Source organism: Temnothorax curvispinosus, unplaced genomic scaffold, assembly GCF_003070985.1.
Source record: "Temnothorax curvispinosus isolate PA1 unplaced genomic scaffold, ASM307098v1 QBEX01004775.1, whole genome shotgun sequence".
Lineage (NCBI taxonomy): Eukaryota > Metazoa > Arthropoda > Insecta > Hymenoptera > Formicidae > Temnothorax > Temnothorax curvispinosus.
Window position 1 is genome coordinate 1,137,900 of NW_020214555.1, and position 18,574 is coordinate 1,156,473.

Below are 18,574 nucleotides of genomic sequence, written 5' to 3' on the forward strand. Positions count from 1 at the left end.
TTCACTCGTATTCATTTATCCCGAATTACCTCAAAAGAATAGATTTTTTTCAATAAATAAAGATCAGATTATATAAAGCTTCAAGCCTACAAAAATTAATAGATAGCAATCTTGTAAGATCGTGTCGCTCTATGTGTAACAAATTAGTAGAACAAAATAGCTATTGTTTGCTAATTCACTAAGGCGTCTGCTCGCGCCATTGTCGTATATAATTACCTGTGAAAATGGAATGCAAATACCAACGACGCGTAGTCGCTACAAGTAATCTAACAGATTTGTCAGAAGGAATAATCGTACGCTGTAACAATGGCATTCTCTCTTATGCTGATGTCTAGATTTTACCTAGCAGCGCGGTAGATTTATGTGCATTTGTGTGACATTGAATATTAGAGTAGACCGCGCTCTGTTTATACATGATAACAACTACCGTTTTTTTTTTAAACCTTTATTTGTCGTTTCCATTTTTATGACGCTGTAAAGACTATTACAAAGATCCGCTTTCTTCATAAGCTACCGGCTGCGCGGAATGTTCCCGTTAACTACAAGGGGGCTAAAAAGGTTGGCGGAGGTTAAAAGGTTCTCATGAGCGATGTTTGCATTTAAGACACAGGGTGTAAGCCATAATAGGGTACGCGGTACATATTTGCTCTCCTCTGTTTGTCATCTAGTTATCTTCCAAGCGCTTCCGCTCGCGTTACTCGGCGGAAAATGGTTTTAATTGAATGGTAAATTCCTGAAACTTGTGTCATGAGACGACGGAACGTTCGCGAGATTCTTAGATGTTCATACAGATCAAGGTGTTGAAGGCGTTGGTCCTTCGTTGCAACTCGATAAACACGCCGCGCCGAGGCGGAAACGCGTTCCTCTCGCCGAAACGCGTCTCGAGCCTCATGGAACGACAGAGCCGGACACTTTCTCTCGCACACGGGGGATACGAGCCGCTGGTATTTCAAGGTGAACGTGGTGAAAGAAGAGGAGTATCTCCCGCGGGAGTACCGCGGGAGGTGTCCCGTGGTGTCAAAGGTCGCGCGACGAAGTGGCCGGCGGCCTTGAGATTACAGAAGAAGCTATTCCGGTTATCACAATCGGACTCCGACACGCGTTTTTCGTCGCCCCATCTCGCGTGGCCACTCAGCAGGTGCGCCGTGCAAAATGGGATTTTCTACGTGTGCGAGAGCGGCGACCATCAGACGAAAACGCATCTCGGAGATTGCTGGCCACGGCGGGTGTTCCGTGCTCTTTTTTTTTTCTCTTTTTTTTTTGCTTTGCAGCGAGAATCCCGAACCCAGTCCCTTCCCATCTCTTCCCTCCCGATTGCTTTTAGCGTGTTGAGCGTGATTTATTTCTGTAACGAAGAAAGTACTTGCGGCAAATCTATTCGGCACATTCGCGCGACAATCTGCCTTCGATCGTGCTTTTAAGAACGTCGAAAATAATCTAAACGTGTCATGTAAAAAATAAAGGAAGTTTTCCGAAAGTCTTCTACCATTTCTCATGTGTAACGAAAGATGGAAATCCAACTATCGCGGACGGAAAGTGACATTCCTGGAAGTGGCAAAATGACCCAAAAGCATAATCTTCACTGATAACCCGGATAAACTTGGACGAAAGGCGCGAGAAATCGGAAGAAACGTATAAATAAACTGTGCGATACGCTGATAGAGAAGTCGCGCAGAATTATCTATCGCTTGTGAATTCACAATACCGATGTGTCGCGACCCTGATCAGCTTTTTTTATTGCTAAGCTTATTTGCCGCGAATTTCATTTCTTGCGATTATATGTATTTCGCGACATTATAAATTATTTCATCCATGTTAACGCGCGGAATGTTCATGTTTAAACAATCCGATGGAAGATTAACGTTCCGACGCGACGTGTTGATTTCATAAAATCGACGAAAGCAAATATCACACGATTATGGTACAGTAGCCTTGATAATCATTATTGATATGATAAAGAACGATCGAGCATCTGTAACTTATGAATACATAATAAAATTTCTGAATAGATAACTATAATCACTCTTTTGGATGAAAAAAAAAAAGTACGTGGATTTCAATGTGCCTCTTTTTCGCATAATTTTTATAGCAAGCAACGAAGAGTTCTCGATTCTCTTTTAACTCATTCTATTACATTTTCAAGTATTCATAATCAATTCATTAGTCATGCTTTAATTTTAAGCAATCCGCGGCTATTTCCAGTCACGAATGCCAGCTGTGAAAACGTGAAAAATGTTCGTGCACGAGAAATCAATAGAAGGAACGAGATAACAGACGCGGCGACATGAATCTTTAAGTCAGTGACGTATGAAAAAAAAACTATACGTGCATTCGAAGGGGGCCCACGCTACGTTCCGTAAGTAGAACAAATCGGTACCTCGCGTCCGTTTCTCTTCTGGCACGAAAGGCGCGCTCCAATCCGCGTGACTAATCTCGTTTCGTGTCCACGAAAATCTTGATGGAACTCCACGTGACCGTGCGTGCTGCCTGTGAACGTTCTTTATCTCAACGATCACGCGGGTCCTTGCGTACGCCGGAACGAAGTTGCGCCTGCAAACGCGTATCGTCTGGATCGTGTGTAACACGAATAAAACGCCTCACGACGTCACGATAGACTTGTTTGTGATAAAAAGTAAATGGTTAAACGTAAAGAACATTATCGTTACAATTTACGATCAGGTGTGGCGGTTATTCGTCTCACCACGCGTCCATGGCGAAAGCTGGCGCAAACGCGCCTCCGAAATGGCACGCGTATGAGAGATTCTTAAAAAGGGAATTTACCCTGCCAGAGCGCCATTCATTTAACGAGAGCGGACCTCTCACCTCGTTAATCTGCGCGGCGCGCGATTACACGCGTTCCACGCATATTCCCGCCGGACGGATGCGATTTAATCGTCGTTTTAACGAGTCGGCGTTAACGAGCGCCCGTTTGTTCACCCCTCGCGAACCCCGACAAGTGGATGTACAAATTAACGCGGACGCGAGCGCCCGACGGGGCGTGAAAGCGAAATAATTAGAGAAATCCACCGTCGCCGGCGCTAAACGCCGCGTCCGTGCGCCGCTCGCCGTGATCGATAGATTCCGCGTTGTAAAATCAATTTTTCCGCCTCCTGGCTGCGCGGTCAACGCGTACCTATTACGCAACTCACACTCCCGACATTTAAGAAGATTAGTCCGACGCGAAACATTTTAATGATCGTGCAGCGTAAGAGCAATTTCGATCCTCTCGTGAAATCCGACGTTTAGCAACGTAAATGCATGTAAAGTGCAAATTCCAATTTTCGCCGATGCGCCGTAAACGATCGTGCATCGTGCGTCATTTCTCGAGAAAAAAAAGGAAACTTATGAGACTTGATTTCAAATGCCGCCTTGCTTTCACCGATCTCTCGATGTCTTGGCGAGTCCGGCAAAACGTGCGGATTGTGAAAACGCACGTGCGCGCAACAATCAGTTGGGTGATTTCCTGACAGAGACCCGATGTGATCTTCAAACTCGAGATGCGAGAGCACGATTGGTTTCCCTTTTCCAGCTTCCTGGCACGGGTCGGTATAGGTCCGGTTGGCATGACATTTCTTCGCGAACAGCAGGTCGCGCGCTATACAGATCGATCGATTGAATCGGGAACGGGGCACAATAACGTGACAGCCGTGACGGGGAGGGGGGCCGCCGTGTTTATTTATCACCGTAAGCACACCGCGGCTTTAAAGGGGCGACAAAAAGCACCTGCTGACCTCCGTGCGCGACGAAAAACCAGTCCTCGTTGTACCGGTTGCAAGGATTGGCATCAACGATCGGTGTCTTCCTTCCTCTCGCATTCGCTCTCCTCGCAGCTTCCTTCTCAATTTCTCCTTCCCTCGGCGTATCACGGCGAGACTTCCCCTACTCCCCTTTTTATCGGTAGGTACCGAAATCCTCTCTTCCTCTCCTTTCGGCTCGGATTTCGCGGCATCGTCGCTCTACTCCGAATCCCATCTCTGAATGGCGGCGCAAAAGTGAATGGGACGCCCGGCGAAAAGGCCAAGCCGCCGCGCCGCCGCGCCGGTCGCGGTCGACTGTCGTTCGACCCGGACGATCGTAAAATCGAGAGACGCGACAGAAACGTACGTTCCGCGCATTATGCGTGCCGTGGACGCGAACGAAGAAGATCGGAGGTAGGAGATTTCCCGCGAGGGATTAAAATTGCTCTTCTTAGCGTCGCTCGGCTGATACCCCCTTCGGCTTAAAAGCATTGGCGACCGTTGGATAATCGCCCGCAAAAAAAAAATGACTTTTGCGCAAAAGCGCAAGATGGATAGCGGTCTGATAACGCGTTTTTAACCTCGATCATCCATTAACTTTAAACTCTTACCATATGTCCTCCTGGAAGATACATCTCTGCTTCTTGTCATTTAAACTTGTTATTTCTTCCTCGAAACATTTGTTTCAATTCTTAGATTTGCGTAATTAGAAGAAATATTATTATTTTCTCTAATTTGATGTCGTAACTTTTATGCGTTAATAAATTATTCAAAGTAAACATAAAAAAGTTTTAATTTGCTATATAGCAGCTATATGATGATGTGCGTATCTCAACATTACTGTGGTTTAATGAAGAACTAAAAATCAATTAGAGCTTGTATTTCCTAAATAAAGTGTCTACTACTACAGGATAAATATCATTTCTATATAAATCCGCTTCATAATCGCTCACGATTAAGATACATTCAAGTAGAACGACACGTGTACCACGGGCTTCATTCGATATTAAATCAATTTAATGCCTTTTATCGCAGACAAGAAGCAATCTCCACAAGAGTCTAATGCGGATAATGTCGTGTCTATTCGAAATAAATTGTAAACCGGTTTCGACAAACGCGTGACACCAAGGACCACGAGGTCTCGCCACATTGATCTGCACCTTCAATTTTTTCTAGGCTTTCCGAACAACGCGACATATAAAGTATCGCTACCAAAACGCAATGATCTCTACATTCGAAAAATACACTTTGATCGAAATATCAGTTAACTCTTACGCTTACGCCATTTGTACATGCCATTTACATTCTGATGCGTGAACCACACCTGTGTTCACAGTTCTCCAACCTCGCTCGGCAAAGCGTGACAAGGCTGAGCATCGTTGCCCTCTTAGCTGTCGTACTTTATAATAAATCTGTCTTACAATAAATAGGATAACCAAATAAATCTCAGTGTATCTGTTTGCTCACAGTTAATAAAAAAAATCTATTTTCGAAGAGATTTATTCTTGAATCGCCTACACCCCTCTATCAAGAAAAAACAGTTCCTTTGAGTAATCGGAAGTCGACGGCTTTTTAAAGAGTTTATCTCTTTCGTACCCCTTTGTAGCACATCCGGCGGAGATGCGGCCCATCGCGTCCGCGGACTTGTCTCGCCCCCTCTCGCCCCTTTCCATACCGATGCCTATTGTTTCACGGTGCATCATCGCGGAGTCCGTGAAACAACGTGCACGGAGGTTTCTTGCGGAGGTAAAGGCGAAGGACGAAGGGGCGAAAGAGGCGACGGCGACGGGGTACCACGGCCGATGCGGCACGAAGGGGGCAGTGGGGGCGAATATCGCTCGCACGCATGCGCGGTGCGTTCCGCGATCTCTCAGGCAGGCCGGCGGCTGCTCCGGCTGGCCTCAGTCGTCCGCGACATTCTGTCCGCGATACGATTCGGCGTGAACGTGTCGTGTCCTCCTCCGGGTCCCACCGAAACGCCCGTGCCCCGGTCTAGCAAACTACCCCCCTCGAAGAAACCGGTGGTGAACAGAAGAGACACGTGATATCGCACTTCCGAAATCATCGGAATCGGATGATTACGTACGAAGGATATTGTTTAGGGGATATCCTCTTGTAAAAAAAAATATCCTGAAATAATAATCTGATGAATGAAGAATAAACGTTGTTGAATTGTCTGAAGCGTGGTGAACGAATCGAATTAGCCGGTAAATCGTGGACTCTCGGGACTCAAACACGGACACTTAATCATTTTTAAAAGATTAAGAGGGTGGATTTTTATTTGAGACCACTGGCAATTTGTGGAACGCGGAGCGGCGCGAGATGACATTGTCACGAATCGTCTTCGCGAACGAATCCCGGTATTTTCTGTGACATTCAGGTGATATAAGTAATCAGTGACGGGCACCGTTTCGCAGCGATCGCCGATTGCACTGGAACCGCGCCAAAAGGAGTCACGCTCGGGATTGCCCCGCCGTTTCAAGTTCCGCGGTCACCACGTGGTCAGTGCAACCTGGCCGCGACATCGCCGCGACGTGCGGTTAAATTTAGAGAGAGATAGAAACGAGTCCGTGGTCAGGGAAAATTGACGGGATTCCCGGAATTGAATTGTCGACTGATCAGCGTCGAGAATTCGACGGGGCGCGGCGCCCCCGTTTCAGTTCCGATCGATGGAATGCCCGACGTAATACCGATCGTCACGAGTGCTGTTGCTGCTGCTCGGCAATCGAGCCGGCTTGATGCGCCACTGAGGGACACGCGACCGGCGAGATATCGAAAGGTGATCGACAGGTGCGACCGCGCGAAAGCTGCAGTCACGTGGCCTGGGATGATGTAAGGTGACCTGAGAGAAACGGCGCTGCGGAGAGAGAGAGAGAAAGAAAGAGAGAGACGAAATGACGCGCGACAGGAGGCTGCTGCTGTTGCTGGGCCTGCTGATGGCTTACGGCCTCTTCGTGGTCGAATGCAGGTACCATCAGCGCGAGGACGCGACGACGACGGAGGCGAGACACCGACACAGGCACAGGCATGAGTCCTCGAATCGAAGAGGCCACCACGAGCTCGACAGAAGATCCTGGCAGGAGGTGGACTACGAGTACGACGGGGACTCCGAGGACCCGATCGACGAGGACGATTACGAGGCGCGATCGTATTACGATCATCCCAGATCGCATCATCGATCCGCGCAGAAAAGTTATCATAGTCGGTTCGAGCCGCGCTATCCGTCTAGGTATCACAACGGCGAATATCACGCTGGAAGCGACTGGTACGACGAGAACAACGGCAAGCGCAGGATCTCATCGCGGTACAATACGAAGAATCACCGATACAGACCCGGCAGGACCTACCACAGGCCCACATATTCGCGCAATCGCGACGCGTCGGACTTCGACGACGACACGTCGGAGGAAGATTATGATTACGAGAGGCCGCACAGGTACGGAAACGGCGAAGCAGATAAGCACCACGAACGGTGGAGGAATTCTAGGCGATACCCGCCCTCCAGGAGAGACTCGAGGAACAGAATGAACGGTCATCACGGTGCAAGAAGACATCGCTTGGAAGATCACGAGGACGTCGTCGATCGTGTCGACGTGACGAGATGGACGGACGACTGGAAAAGAAGATCGAACTCCTCGGACTCGAAATACCATTTCGCGAAGGACGACCGAAAGACGGAGGAGGACGAAGATTACGAGGATCACGGTGGGCTCGAGGAGGACGATAAAGACGAGGACGAAGAAGATATTTGGAAAGATATCGCGGACGACAGGAATGAGGACAACGAGGAGGAAGAATTCGATAACGATTTTTACAAAGGCGAGACAAAGCCACCCTTGAAAACCTATGACGATATCATCCGAAGGCTCACGTCCGACGATCCGAAAACTACTGTCAAGAGAGATTATCGGAATATCGAAACGAATAAGCATGTAAAGCGCGATGGCTACAAGAATGTCAAGCACGAATCGAGAAACGTCTCTAGGCCGATGGATCTCTTCACGGGCGCGCCTCATGCCGCTAGTACCACGTCCAATTATTTCGTAAATAAACGAACTGCGGAGAACTCGACCGTCAAATCCACTGGACATAAGCCCTCGAAAAACACGGTCGGTGATTCGGTGGTCAAGGACCACGATCGGCAGGAGGGAAAGATCGTCGATACCCAGGCTAAGACTAAAAGCCTTGAGCAGGATTACGACGAGTACCTGAACAGCCCGGATAATGAAAAGGAAGACGATCTCAAAGCTAGAAACGAGGACGACTCGGCCATGCAGGCAGATGTCACCAATACGGTGAGTAACAGTCATTGTGTGAAGAAAATTGATTTCTTAAGTCTCTCTCGACAACTAAAGCGAGTAAAACAGCAGGAGAAACTATCATAATTCCTTATGTTGCTAATCACGGCGTAACGAAGAGATTGCACAACCGTGACAATAACAGGATATTATTTAACAATCGCCGGCACGCGCAGACATGTAACACCGGCACACGTAATTCATGTTTAATTTTAATGCATAAATATATCCGTTACTACAATGTTCAACTTAACATAAAATTACAGTAATTAATTGCATTCATTGATTATTATCAATAAGTTAAATTATAAATTAAATTAAATTAAATTATTCTTGCTCGACAAGAATTATGTCAACCCTTCGTCTGTATACATATAGGTCTATGTCATCTGAGTCAAAATAATATCTGCTTATAACTGTAAAACTTGCAAGCCTGCTAGAAAATATTAAATAAAAGATATGCTTATTAATGACTGTAAAATCGTCTATTAATTACAATGTAGACAGATATTTTGTAATTTTTTTAGATTTTTTAAAAATACTTTATGATAAGGAAAAATTATTGTGTCAAACGTGACAGACCACTCCGAGGTGCAAAAAAAACGTGTACAGACGGAGGGTTAAAAAACCGTGTTATTTAACGGCGTACAGAGAATTGTTATAAATCGACCGAGTGTCATTGCGTCACGATATCGGAGACAGACCAACTTCGAAGCGCGGATGCAATTCGGTTTCCAAGAAATCGCGGAACGAATGAAAGAGCGCTTTCGTATGCATCCGATGCTGTCGCGAGAGCTCGAAGCCGTAAAGTCAGTTACCGTCGAGTTCTCCCCGGATCGACGTTACCACGGTGGAGATTAAGATCGAGTCAAGGGTTCGACTTGGCGAGCCACGTACGGTCGCACACGGTGAGCCCGATCTATTCGATGCTTTTCCTCGATCGCGAATGCGCTGCTACATTCGCATGAAACACCCAAGGAAAGAGCACGTGGCGCGAGAGACCGTCCTGTAATAACTGTACCCGAGGAGAACCCTCTCGCAGATCTATCGACGATCTCGGGCAATCGACGATCGTCTTCCGCATCTTTCCGGATACGTACGGTGATCCCGATCGTAATTCTCGTCGAACGCAAGATCAGATACTTGGTGAATCGCCGCTAATTTACCGTGCTATCATTTGCGAGAGTTCGCTTACAATCGCGATTTGCGTTTTCTCATTATGGTCGGTCCAAGGTGGACAGCCGTAGAATTATAGGATACAACACGTCCTGTGCCTTTTGCCAGCAATTTGTTTCGATAAACCGAGCGTGTCTTCGAAGAGTGTCATACTGAAAATAACGGGCTATGACAATGATTTACTATATGATGACGAAGGCAGCGAAAAGATTTATTTCTGACATATTTATATATTGGCTCGTTCGTGTTTACTATTAAAACTAATTTTGTCAACGCTAGGATTACGCAAAATGCCAGCGTGCCCGGCGAGCGTAAGCCGAAGATCACGAATCGATCGCTCTGTCTGTCATCGTAGCGTATAATAAGATCGACGGGATAGCGCATTAGAATTGCTCGTCATTCACGTAATTCACGCGGGACGTGGGCCAGATCATCCGAGATTGCTCGTTCCGCGCTGCCGAACTCGAGATTAACTTTCACGAGGAGCATCGGCGCCGAAGACAGCGCCGGCTTGCCTTGGAACATCATTTCGAATCTTGACAACCGTCATATTGCACAAAACGGACACCTGTCCGCTATAGCTGTAGCACTGTCACGCCCGTCAAAAATCATTTTGCTTCGCGAGCGACGACGTCTAGTTTAATATGTAAATGTCCTATATCCTATGCGAACATCTATTATTACTCGTTATAATTTGTCATTTCATATTACATTTATAAAAGTACAACTTGTCAGTGATATATTTAATAAATTACGTTTTGTAATAAATAATATCCAACAATCTATATTAAATAATTATTTTTACATTTAGTTATTAAATTAATTAAATTAAATTATTAAATTAATTACACATTGAGATTTAATTTATGTAAATTTCTCATTTAAGAACAAATTAATGAGACATTCCGTAAATTACAATCCGTGGACTACAATGTTAATTATTTTCTCATCGGTGCACATTGCCAAACTCATTTCGCGGCTCCTCAAGATTGTTTAAGTGCTCTGCTTCTGAGAACAACTTCAGATGCGTTCTATTATGGACGCTTAACGTTATTAATGACCGGCGTATATCTGCGTAAATCGCAACGTCGGTGATTCCCTTCATCTACACAGAGCCAAGATTAGATTGACCTTGGCAATGCGAACCAGCATCAGCAGTCCGGCAAAACTTCTCGCTTCATTCGCGTCAAAACTTCTCAAATTAACGTTCGCAGACCTGACCTCGGAAATCGCCGCCCACTAGGCGCCAATCGTCTGCCAGACTTCACTTGACAGCTTGATCGTCAACAGAAGACCGATGCAATAACAGTTCGAAGAATTTGTTTACCGAACGCGAAATTCCATGGGGAAAGAGATCCAAAATAATTTTGCAAAGTGCTCGCATCGCGCGTTGTATCGATACGAACCCAGAAATATCGTACAAGCAATTTCACGAATACGTCACGGTATATTCCAAGAAAAAAAATATATAATACCAATAATACTACAGCACATGTAGAATTAATATAAGCGGGAAGAGATTAATTCGTTACTTTAGAAGAACGTTTCGACAACGAGGCTGCAACGAGCCTCATCGCTCTGATGCCTTATGTGCTCCGGCGTCAAACGAGAAACGCGATGCGTGCACCTTAATTTCGCGGTAGCTCGCAGCGACGGGCGGCCCCGACGAGCAAAACGACGATGCACGTCCACGGCGGCTGTCGTCGCGATCGTGCTTTACCTTTTTTTGCGCCAATTTACAAAGGTAAACTCGCCACGTTCCATCGACTTCTGCATGCCGGCCGGAGCGGAATTACCGCGGCCGGGGGTAATTGAGCAATTCCACCGCGTGTACGTTGTCCATCCGTGGTTTTCCGTCGTAAATTCACGGTGCACCGATGCCGAACGATCAAAGAGAATCCTCCACCGCCACCGCCACCGCCACCGCCACCGGCCGATCGGGCTACCGAAGGTTTTCGGTTTAAGCGACCGCAAATTTTATTGTCCTATGCAATATGGAAGGGAGACGTACGTGGGGACGGACGACAATTAGACTTTGCATATTTAGTCGATGATTAATCCCAATGACCCACATACGACGGGAGAACATTGAATTAACGCTCGCGTACATGGTAAAATTAAATTAAACGCGAATAATTCGATGCTTCGCACGGCGGCGACTTGAAAGAAACCTTCAATTTTCTCGTATATCTTTACCCACGTTCCGGTTTACTGAGCATCTTCAAAAGGCGCACGGCTCGCGATTTGTGCGGAACCGACTAGCGTTAAATTTAATTACGTTAGATCTTCGGAAGATAAATAGTTCGGAGCAATACTTATTCGCAATATGCACCTTCAAACGCCAAGGAATGTCGTAATATATTGGAATGAAGATAACGTTTGTTTCAAATATAGGAAGCAAAAGTAATGGACATTGTTACCATTGTTCTTTCTTATTAATAGCACGCGAATGCGTCGTTCAGGCCTTAATCCAGCGTTTTCTTTATCGTTTCGCACGTCTATCTAACGACACTAGGTTAATCCGCAATTGACCTACCTCTTAGTGAAAAACATCTTGTGCAACGTAAAAGTATCGGTCTCATCCTAGACGCTAATATGCTAGTAAATGCATGTTAACCCTATCTTGTTCGCTTCTTAGGATTCTGGTTGAAGCTTCGGAAAAATGACGTTCGAGCGTTATCAAAACCGGGAAAATCCATCGTCGTGTGGAATTTTATGATTATTGTCATTTGCTACTTATGGATGAGCGCTAGAAGTTAAAGTTCGCGAGAATATATCACAAATATGCCGTTCTTCGAATCGAGAGTTCAATTTATCTGTGCATTATCAAACAAATCTTCTACGTTTACGTTTTATCTTTCATGCATTTCTCGCGAAATAGATGCTGTCTACTACGATAAAACATTCAAAAGTAAAGAAATAATTCTTCGAATTTGAGATCGTTTCAATACACGGCTGTTTCGAAAATATTTTCAGATTTCAATCGACATACATCGTAAAATCTCCATTAACGCCTCGTATACACACCAATAAAAAAGAGATAATCACATTCTCAATGATTACAGACTAAATATTGGCATATTCCCCGTTAGTTTTTCTAAGCGAGTCATCCTCGTATTTCACCCCCGGTGCGCATGTTACATCCGGAGAGCGCTCTATAGATGCATAGCAGCCTCTCAATCTCGGGGGAGAGATGCGATACGTTTCAACAACCTTCCTGCCTCGCCTCGGTAAACAGTCGATGGACTTCGCGGAAGCGCTGTTTACGCGAAGCTCTTTCGGTGTTCCCTTTTTTCGATCCATCCGTTCCCTGCGCGCTTTCAGACCGGCTCCATCCGCGAAGAGAGCTCCTCCTTCGTCTCGATTTCACGCAACCGCGTGCCTCCAATGCGCGCGCTCTCTCTCTCTTTCCTCTCTCCCGAGTAGGTACGCATCGCCGAAACATACTTTCGTCCGATGGTGTGCGCGCATTAAGAAACGACTTTACCACCTGACCGCGCCGAGGAGCGCTCATAAATCCGCCGTAAAGCTCATCGCGGAAGCTCGTTACCGCGACGCATAAAATGCGGCCGGCGCATCGCGAAAGATCGCATCCGCACCGCGAAGGAAGGATCCGGCGAGAGGGGATCCACACGAGTGCGGATTTACGGGCGACACGTAACGCAACGAGGCATGAATTATAAAGCATCTGGATGAGCCCTCCCTTCCCGCGCCGCAAAAACCGCCTTCCATTTTCGGCGATCGTAAAATGCCGGGCTATTTTCGTGGGTGGGTAAAATACACTGATGGCACGATGTTGGTTACATGAGCGAAGAATTATCACAATGTGTAAATTGACATCATACATTTAATTTCATATGAATCATTAAATGCGTTTCGTTGAATGCCCCGTTGAGATGGTGAGATCAGTTTCTTATCTTCCGTGATTTAGTTGAACATTTAGTTAACGCAACCTGCGTGATTTCATCGTGGATATTTTGCATTCTTCGCGTTATCAATCGTGTGATCTTTTATGAGTAATTTGCGCGCAATTAAGACCAACTTGCCTTTCTCAGCGACACGGTACTTGCGCATCGCTCATTAATTGCGCACGTTACTCATTATTTCTAAAAATACAACATAGTCATCGGATGACGATAAACGACAACAAGCATCGAAAAGTTGACCGACATCGGTGAACAGGCGTCAAAGATCGTCGAACCACTGACCTGCCGAGATAATGATTCGTCATCGATGTCGCGGAACTGCTTTCGAGGCTGATCTATGCAGAAGTGCATCTACTTGAGGGACGAATCGCCGCGTATAAGGAAAATTCTGACAACATTAAATAGTCGAGTCTACTTTCTGCTGGGCTTTCTCCGCGGTACAGAAACAAGTTAAACATAGTTTTATTAATTATTCATAGCGACGAGATTTAAGTATTTCGTCATACGAGCTCGACTAAATTACTCATCTGACGTCATTATTCTGACAGTAAAAACACGAAAGTTACTGCTATGTTACCTGCGGCGGCAACTTGTTTTACATAAATCACCGTAAGCTTATATTAGCTCTCATTTAAACTTATTGATCATGCTATGTTTCTTTCCCTAATTTGATAATGAGCAAAACATGAGTTGCTGGACGACGAATAATTAAAGTAAAATAAGCAACGTAAAGGGTGTAACTATTATTAAAACTTGTTTCTAAAATTAATCACGAACCGGTGACCCGCCAAGATGACGATAATTTGTCGTCGTCGCGACGCAGTGATTCAAGACTGAAGCAGTTAATGCGGTTCATGAAGGATTTTTCAAGACCGAACTTGTACGGAGACGTATTTTAAGCCTGGCACTCTCGCGTTGCATCAATTCGCGGCGTAGAGGCATGCCATTAGTCTCTTTCATTGAGCATTTGTAAAGCGATCTATCAACGAAAGTCGCGGAATCACAATACAAAGCTCGGAGAACGCCCAAGAAGAATAATCAAGCGTGAAATGAAGAAGAGTCCGTTGCTGATAAAAACTATCTTCGCAATGAAGTCTCTCGATCTGGGTCTCTCTCTCTTGTTTGGAACACGAAATAAACACGGAAAAGCCGAAATCAGAGCGTGACTTTATTTAACGCGAACACGACCTGATATAAGACGACATCTGTCATATCGAAATGCCAGAAAACTCCGGCTGTTGTGTCTAGTTGTCGTGATTTATCAACCCGAATCGTTTTGCTGACGTAAGAATAGACGTGTATTTTGTTGCTAAACAACGGGTTCTAATCCAGGCGCTTTTATTCCCGAATACTTTAGAAAATTATATTGAAGTATGTGATCTTGCGTTTCCTTTTTTTTTTCTGCAATTGACAAGTTGCGTTATCCTCGCTGAGTTTTGTATCGCGCACTCCGGCGTCATTTATAGACTCGGTAAAAATTACTAATTATTCGAAATTGTTGTTATTAATAGCAATTATTTTGGCTCGACACGCGTTTTCGGAAAAATTCGCAGAATTTTCTACAATGCGATATTTCTATTGCTAGAGACGATATTAATACTCGCCCGGTTTCTATCCTACTTTATGGTCATTATTAGTCAAATCAAGACGGATGTTATAAAAATATAACTTTGTTCACATATGACATATGATAAATCGCCAGAGGAGCAGTGAAAATCGCGCGATATCACTTCGCGCTTCAGGCGCGCATTAATCTGAATTAGACATGAAGATCGGTGACTCACGAGTTTCGGCAAGTCACTTCATTTCGGCTCGCAGAACACTCGTCCGCGTACCGACTCTGCGGGATACGTACTAATTAATTCCTGGAACCACATCCGCAATGAGAATTGTCCTCGCTGACGTATTTGAAGTTACATGCACTCGTTCTGGATTTACGTCACTGGCGATCTCTGGCCGCCCTCCAGGATCAAGCGCAGTTAATAAAATCTGAGATGTTCATTTAAGCCCTTAATACTTAGGCGTGGGGTTTATTTTCGGCATATTATCTCAAGGTTTAGATTCAAGAACGTTTACAGGCCCTTCCAGAATATTTCATGGTGTCTTTTGAGGACTGACAGCCGGCAATTACAAAAGTTATGTTATTTAATGTTATCCTATTTAATGAAATAACAAGAGGTCTTTCGAGTTAATTCAGGGTCAATTAGGGGAAAACGCACACGGTAACTTTCACCCCGCCAGCTACTAATTAGAAAGTTAATCTCTGCTACTTAACTTAATGCCTATCTCGCCGAGGGACATAAAACGTCCCCGATTGTTATTGTCAGAAATATTTATCCTCATCCTCATCCTAAATCTGTTTCGACATTTTTATCGAAAGACAACTCCTGGCGATTTTCCAAATGTGCCGAACGCGGTAGGTTTCGTTCTTCTGCAACCAGGTGCAATTCGCCGGATATATTTTGGCGATCGTCCAGGTCACCGACCGGTCTCGATCGAATTACACCCCTGGCTCGTTCCCGGAGATATATCGATCGTTATTCATCGCGCAGGACGATACTATCGATTCCGGATGCGAGACGCGGCGAGCGAGAGATATCGCTCGAATTTTCAAGCTGAGTTTTAGGTCAAACCCGCCGAACCCGCGTCACTTTTGGAGAACTTCCAAACGCTACGCATCCCCACGAACGCGAGTCGCATCGCAATCCAAAAATATTTCCCCGGCGTCGTAACTAGACGAGACACTGTCGTTCGCATCCAAGGGGAATTTAATGCCGTCGGAATTAACGCATTTAAGTAGCCGTGACTTCTCGCGGACGTACATCTCCGTCGACTATCGTTATCGAACGAAAAGTGACAGAAGAATCGTTCTCGCTATTCCTTCATCGTCCCATATCGCGCCAATGAAATTGCTTTTTACTGAGAAAATTAATTGACAGAATGACCTAATAAATATTATCGAGTGTCTCGTGATGTGAGGTCTATCAATTGCAGTGCCGCGATATACAATGTAATCAATAATTTCGACCGCAATTTCGGGCGTCATGGGGCGTGAGACCTGTGAGAGATTTTTCCTGAGACCAACGATCAGAATACTCATCAGAGTATTAATTCTGTTTACACTGTCGATAGGGGCAGGGGGACGTACCCACGAATCGCACCGTGCCACACCTCGATTTCCATTAGGCCCTTCAGAGAAACGGGAAGAGGAAAGGCAATTTCGCCCGTCGTCGCTCGAAAGGCGTCGATCGGTCAAATAACATGTTACCACCTTCGATTTAAGTTAATGCTCACACACGGGGATGAAGCCATTATAAAAAAGTCCTGATACGGGATCCGAGCGCCGATGGGAAAAACGGAGGATCCTGTTTGTCTTACAGTAATCGGACGCGTGTGCCTCTCGGGCTTTAATAAAGCTTGCGTTATCGACATTACGCTACCCCATTAAGTTCCGATGAACGCGTACGCGGTGCTCCCTTGCATTTTTTTTTATTTGATACTATCCCGGTTTTTTATGGGAATCTACCATAACGTTTTCGCTATCAATTAATCGATCGTAGAATCACATTATTCCCGCAATCGATTCTCGGAAATCTTATTATCATTGGAGATTAACGCAAAGTCGCGTTACGTAACGTCGCTTTTCAGACTCCGTGTCAGGTTGTGGTAGTCAATATAAATCGTTTTAACGACTTTCCAGTTTGGTAATAAGAAAACGAGGAACGGCCGCTTCTATAGTGCATCCACACGATTTCGCATCGGACGCAGCATCAAAATACAAAGCGCGATCGATGGTGCGCTCGTACGGAAAACGAAAAAGAGGAAAGAGAGCAGGTAGTACGATTTCTAAGAAAGAAAGAACACGTTTGTTCACGCATAAAGCGATGGGATCGCGTCTCTCACAGAGAGAGAGAGAGAGAGAGCTCGGCGTGCCCCGCCGCTTCTTACGCGGATTAGGTATACAAATGGGAGTACGAATTTCCATTTCGGATCGAAATCTGCTGTAAACGATCGATTCCCGCTGCTCGCAATAACGAAAGGTACGTCGAATTTCTGCGCCCCGATTTCTTATGGCGCTCACGTTTTAATGGGCGAGCCACGTGAGGCGGCACACGTTCTGTGGATAGCGTGTGTTCACAAAACACCCGACCGTAAAAGGCAAATACTCACGAAATTCTGTCGTGGCCCTCCCGCGGCTGGTACATTCTATTAACGGAACGCCTGCCGAATTGGAGATTTAATCAACTGAGTGCCATGCAATATTCATACGACAATGTCGTTGTGACTTGGCGAATTATTGATCCGCGACATGATCTATTTCTATAGCTTCGTGATCCGATCGTCTCATTAATAATTTGCAAATTTTTATTAATTCAACTCGCTGGAAATTAGTATATATTTGGAGGAAAAGAAAAAATACCGCACGTTAAAAGTGCAATGCTGCCGTCGTGTCTGACGAAGCGTTGATTGAAATTGATTGCCGAATTAGTGAGTGAATGCTAACGAGGCTGCGGCGGCGGCGCTCATCCCTAATCGTCATTCATAAAGATGACAATGCAGCTCGTTACACAATCAACGGTGTTGATTACGAAATCGCGTATCTCGGCGCGTTTGACGAGCAGAATTCTGGCGCCAAGATCCGCGATATGCGTAATCGGTGTCACGTCGCGATGCGAGTGTGCGCGACGATCGTTAATCGGCAGGGATTCTCGCGATAGAAGGAGAAGGACATCGCCGCGGCCCCTTAATGAACATCGTCCGGCGAACGAGCGACGATAATTACTCATTAAGCCGCCGCTAAGTTTCCCCAGACGCCCCGTCCCGACGTAAAACGTCGTAAAACGTCGTAAAACTCACTTCTGATTCGTTTTTACGGCCATTCGAGTGTATTTACTTATGCCACGAGTATATTTCACTATACATTCCGCCGTTTTATCTTCTTTTTATATGGCGGCGAACGGAGAATTAACTTTCCTCGTTGGCGAAGGATTCCTCGACGTTGACGTATCGAACAATGTAACCGAAGATCGTGATAACGTGCAGTCTTGACGCCATACGATATGAATACCTGCTGCGGCGGGAATACAAAGCTTGCGATAATCGTCGCGCGAAATTACAAGCGATTAAATTTTCACGCGATTCTCGAGATTCTCCGAATGAATGAGTCGCGCATATAACCGCGATTTGTTGAACTAGGAGGATCAAGAGCCTCGCGTTACATTAAGGCATACAATTAGAATACATTCCTGCGATACCGCACTGCACTTATATAAAACGCAATCGATTAACTGCGACTTCTTACATAATTTATGCCGATCGTGTAAAAACAATCGCGTGTGAAATTACTATGTTCAGTTGAAGCACGTTAACGATCGTGACACTACGTGACACGCCTCCATCTTCATCCCATCATGTATCTCTCTGATATAATAGTTGC

General features: G+C 45.5%; 1 protein-coding gene across 1 annotated transcript in view; it reads left to right on the top strand.

Annotated features, from left to right (window-relative positions):
- The first annotated feature begins 5,646 nt into the window (after positions 1-5,646).
- The window catches only part of LOC112454046, an 86,497-nt gene continuing 73,569 nt past the window's right edge, over positions 5,647-18,574 (top strand). The window contains exon 1 of the mRNA XM_025015225.1: positions 5,647-8,032. Within this exon, the coding sequence (XP_024870993.1) occupies positions 6,632-8,032 (1,401 nt within the window). The 5' untranslated portion in view covers positions 5,647-6,631. The remainder of the gene's footprint in view (positions 8,033-18,574) is intronic.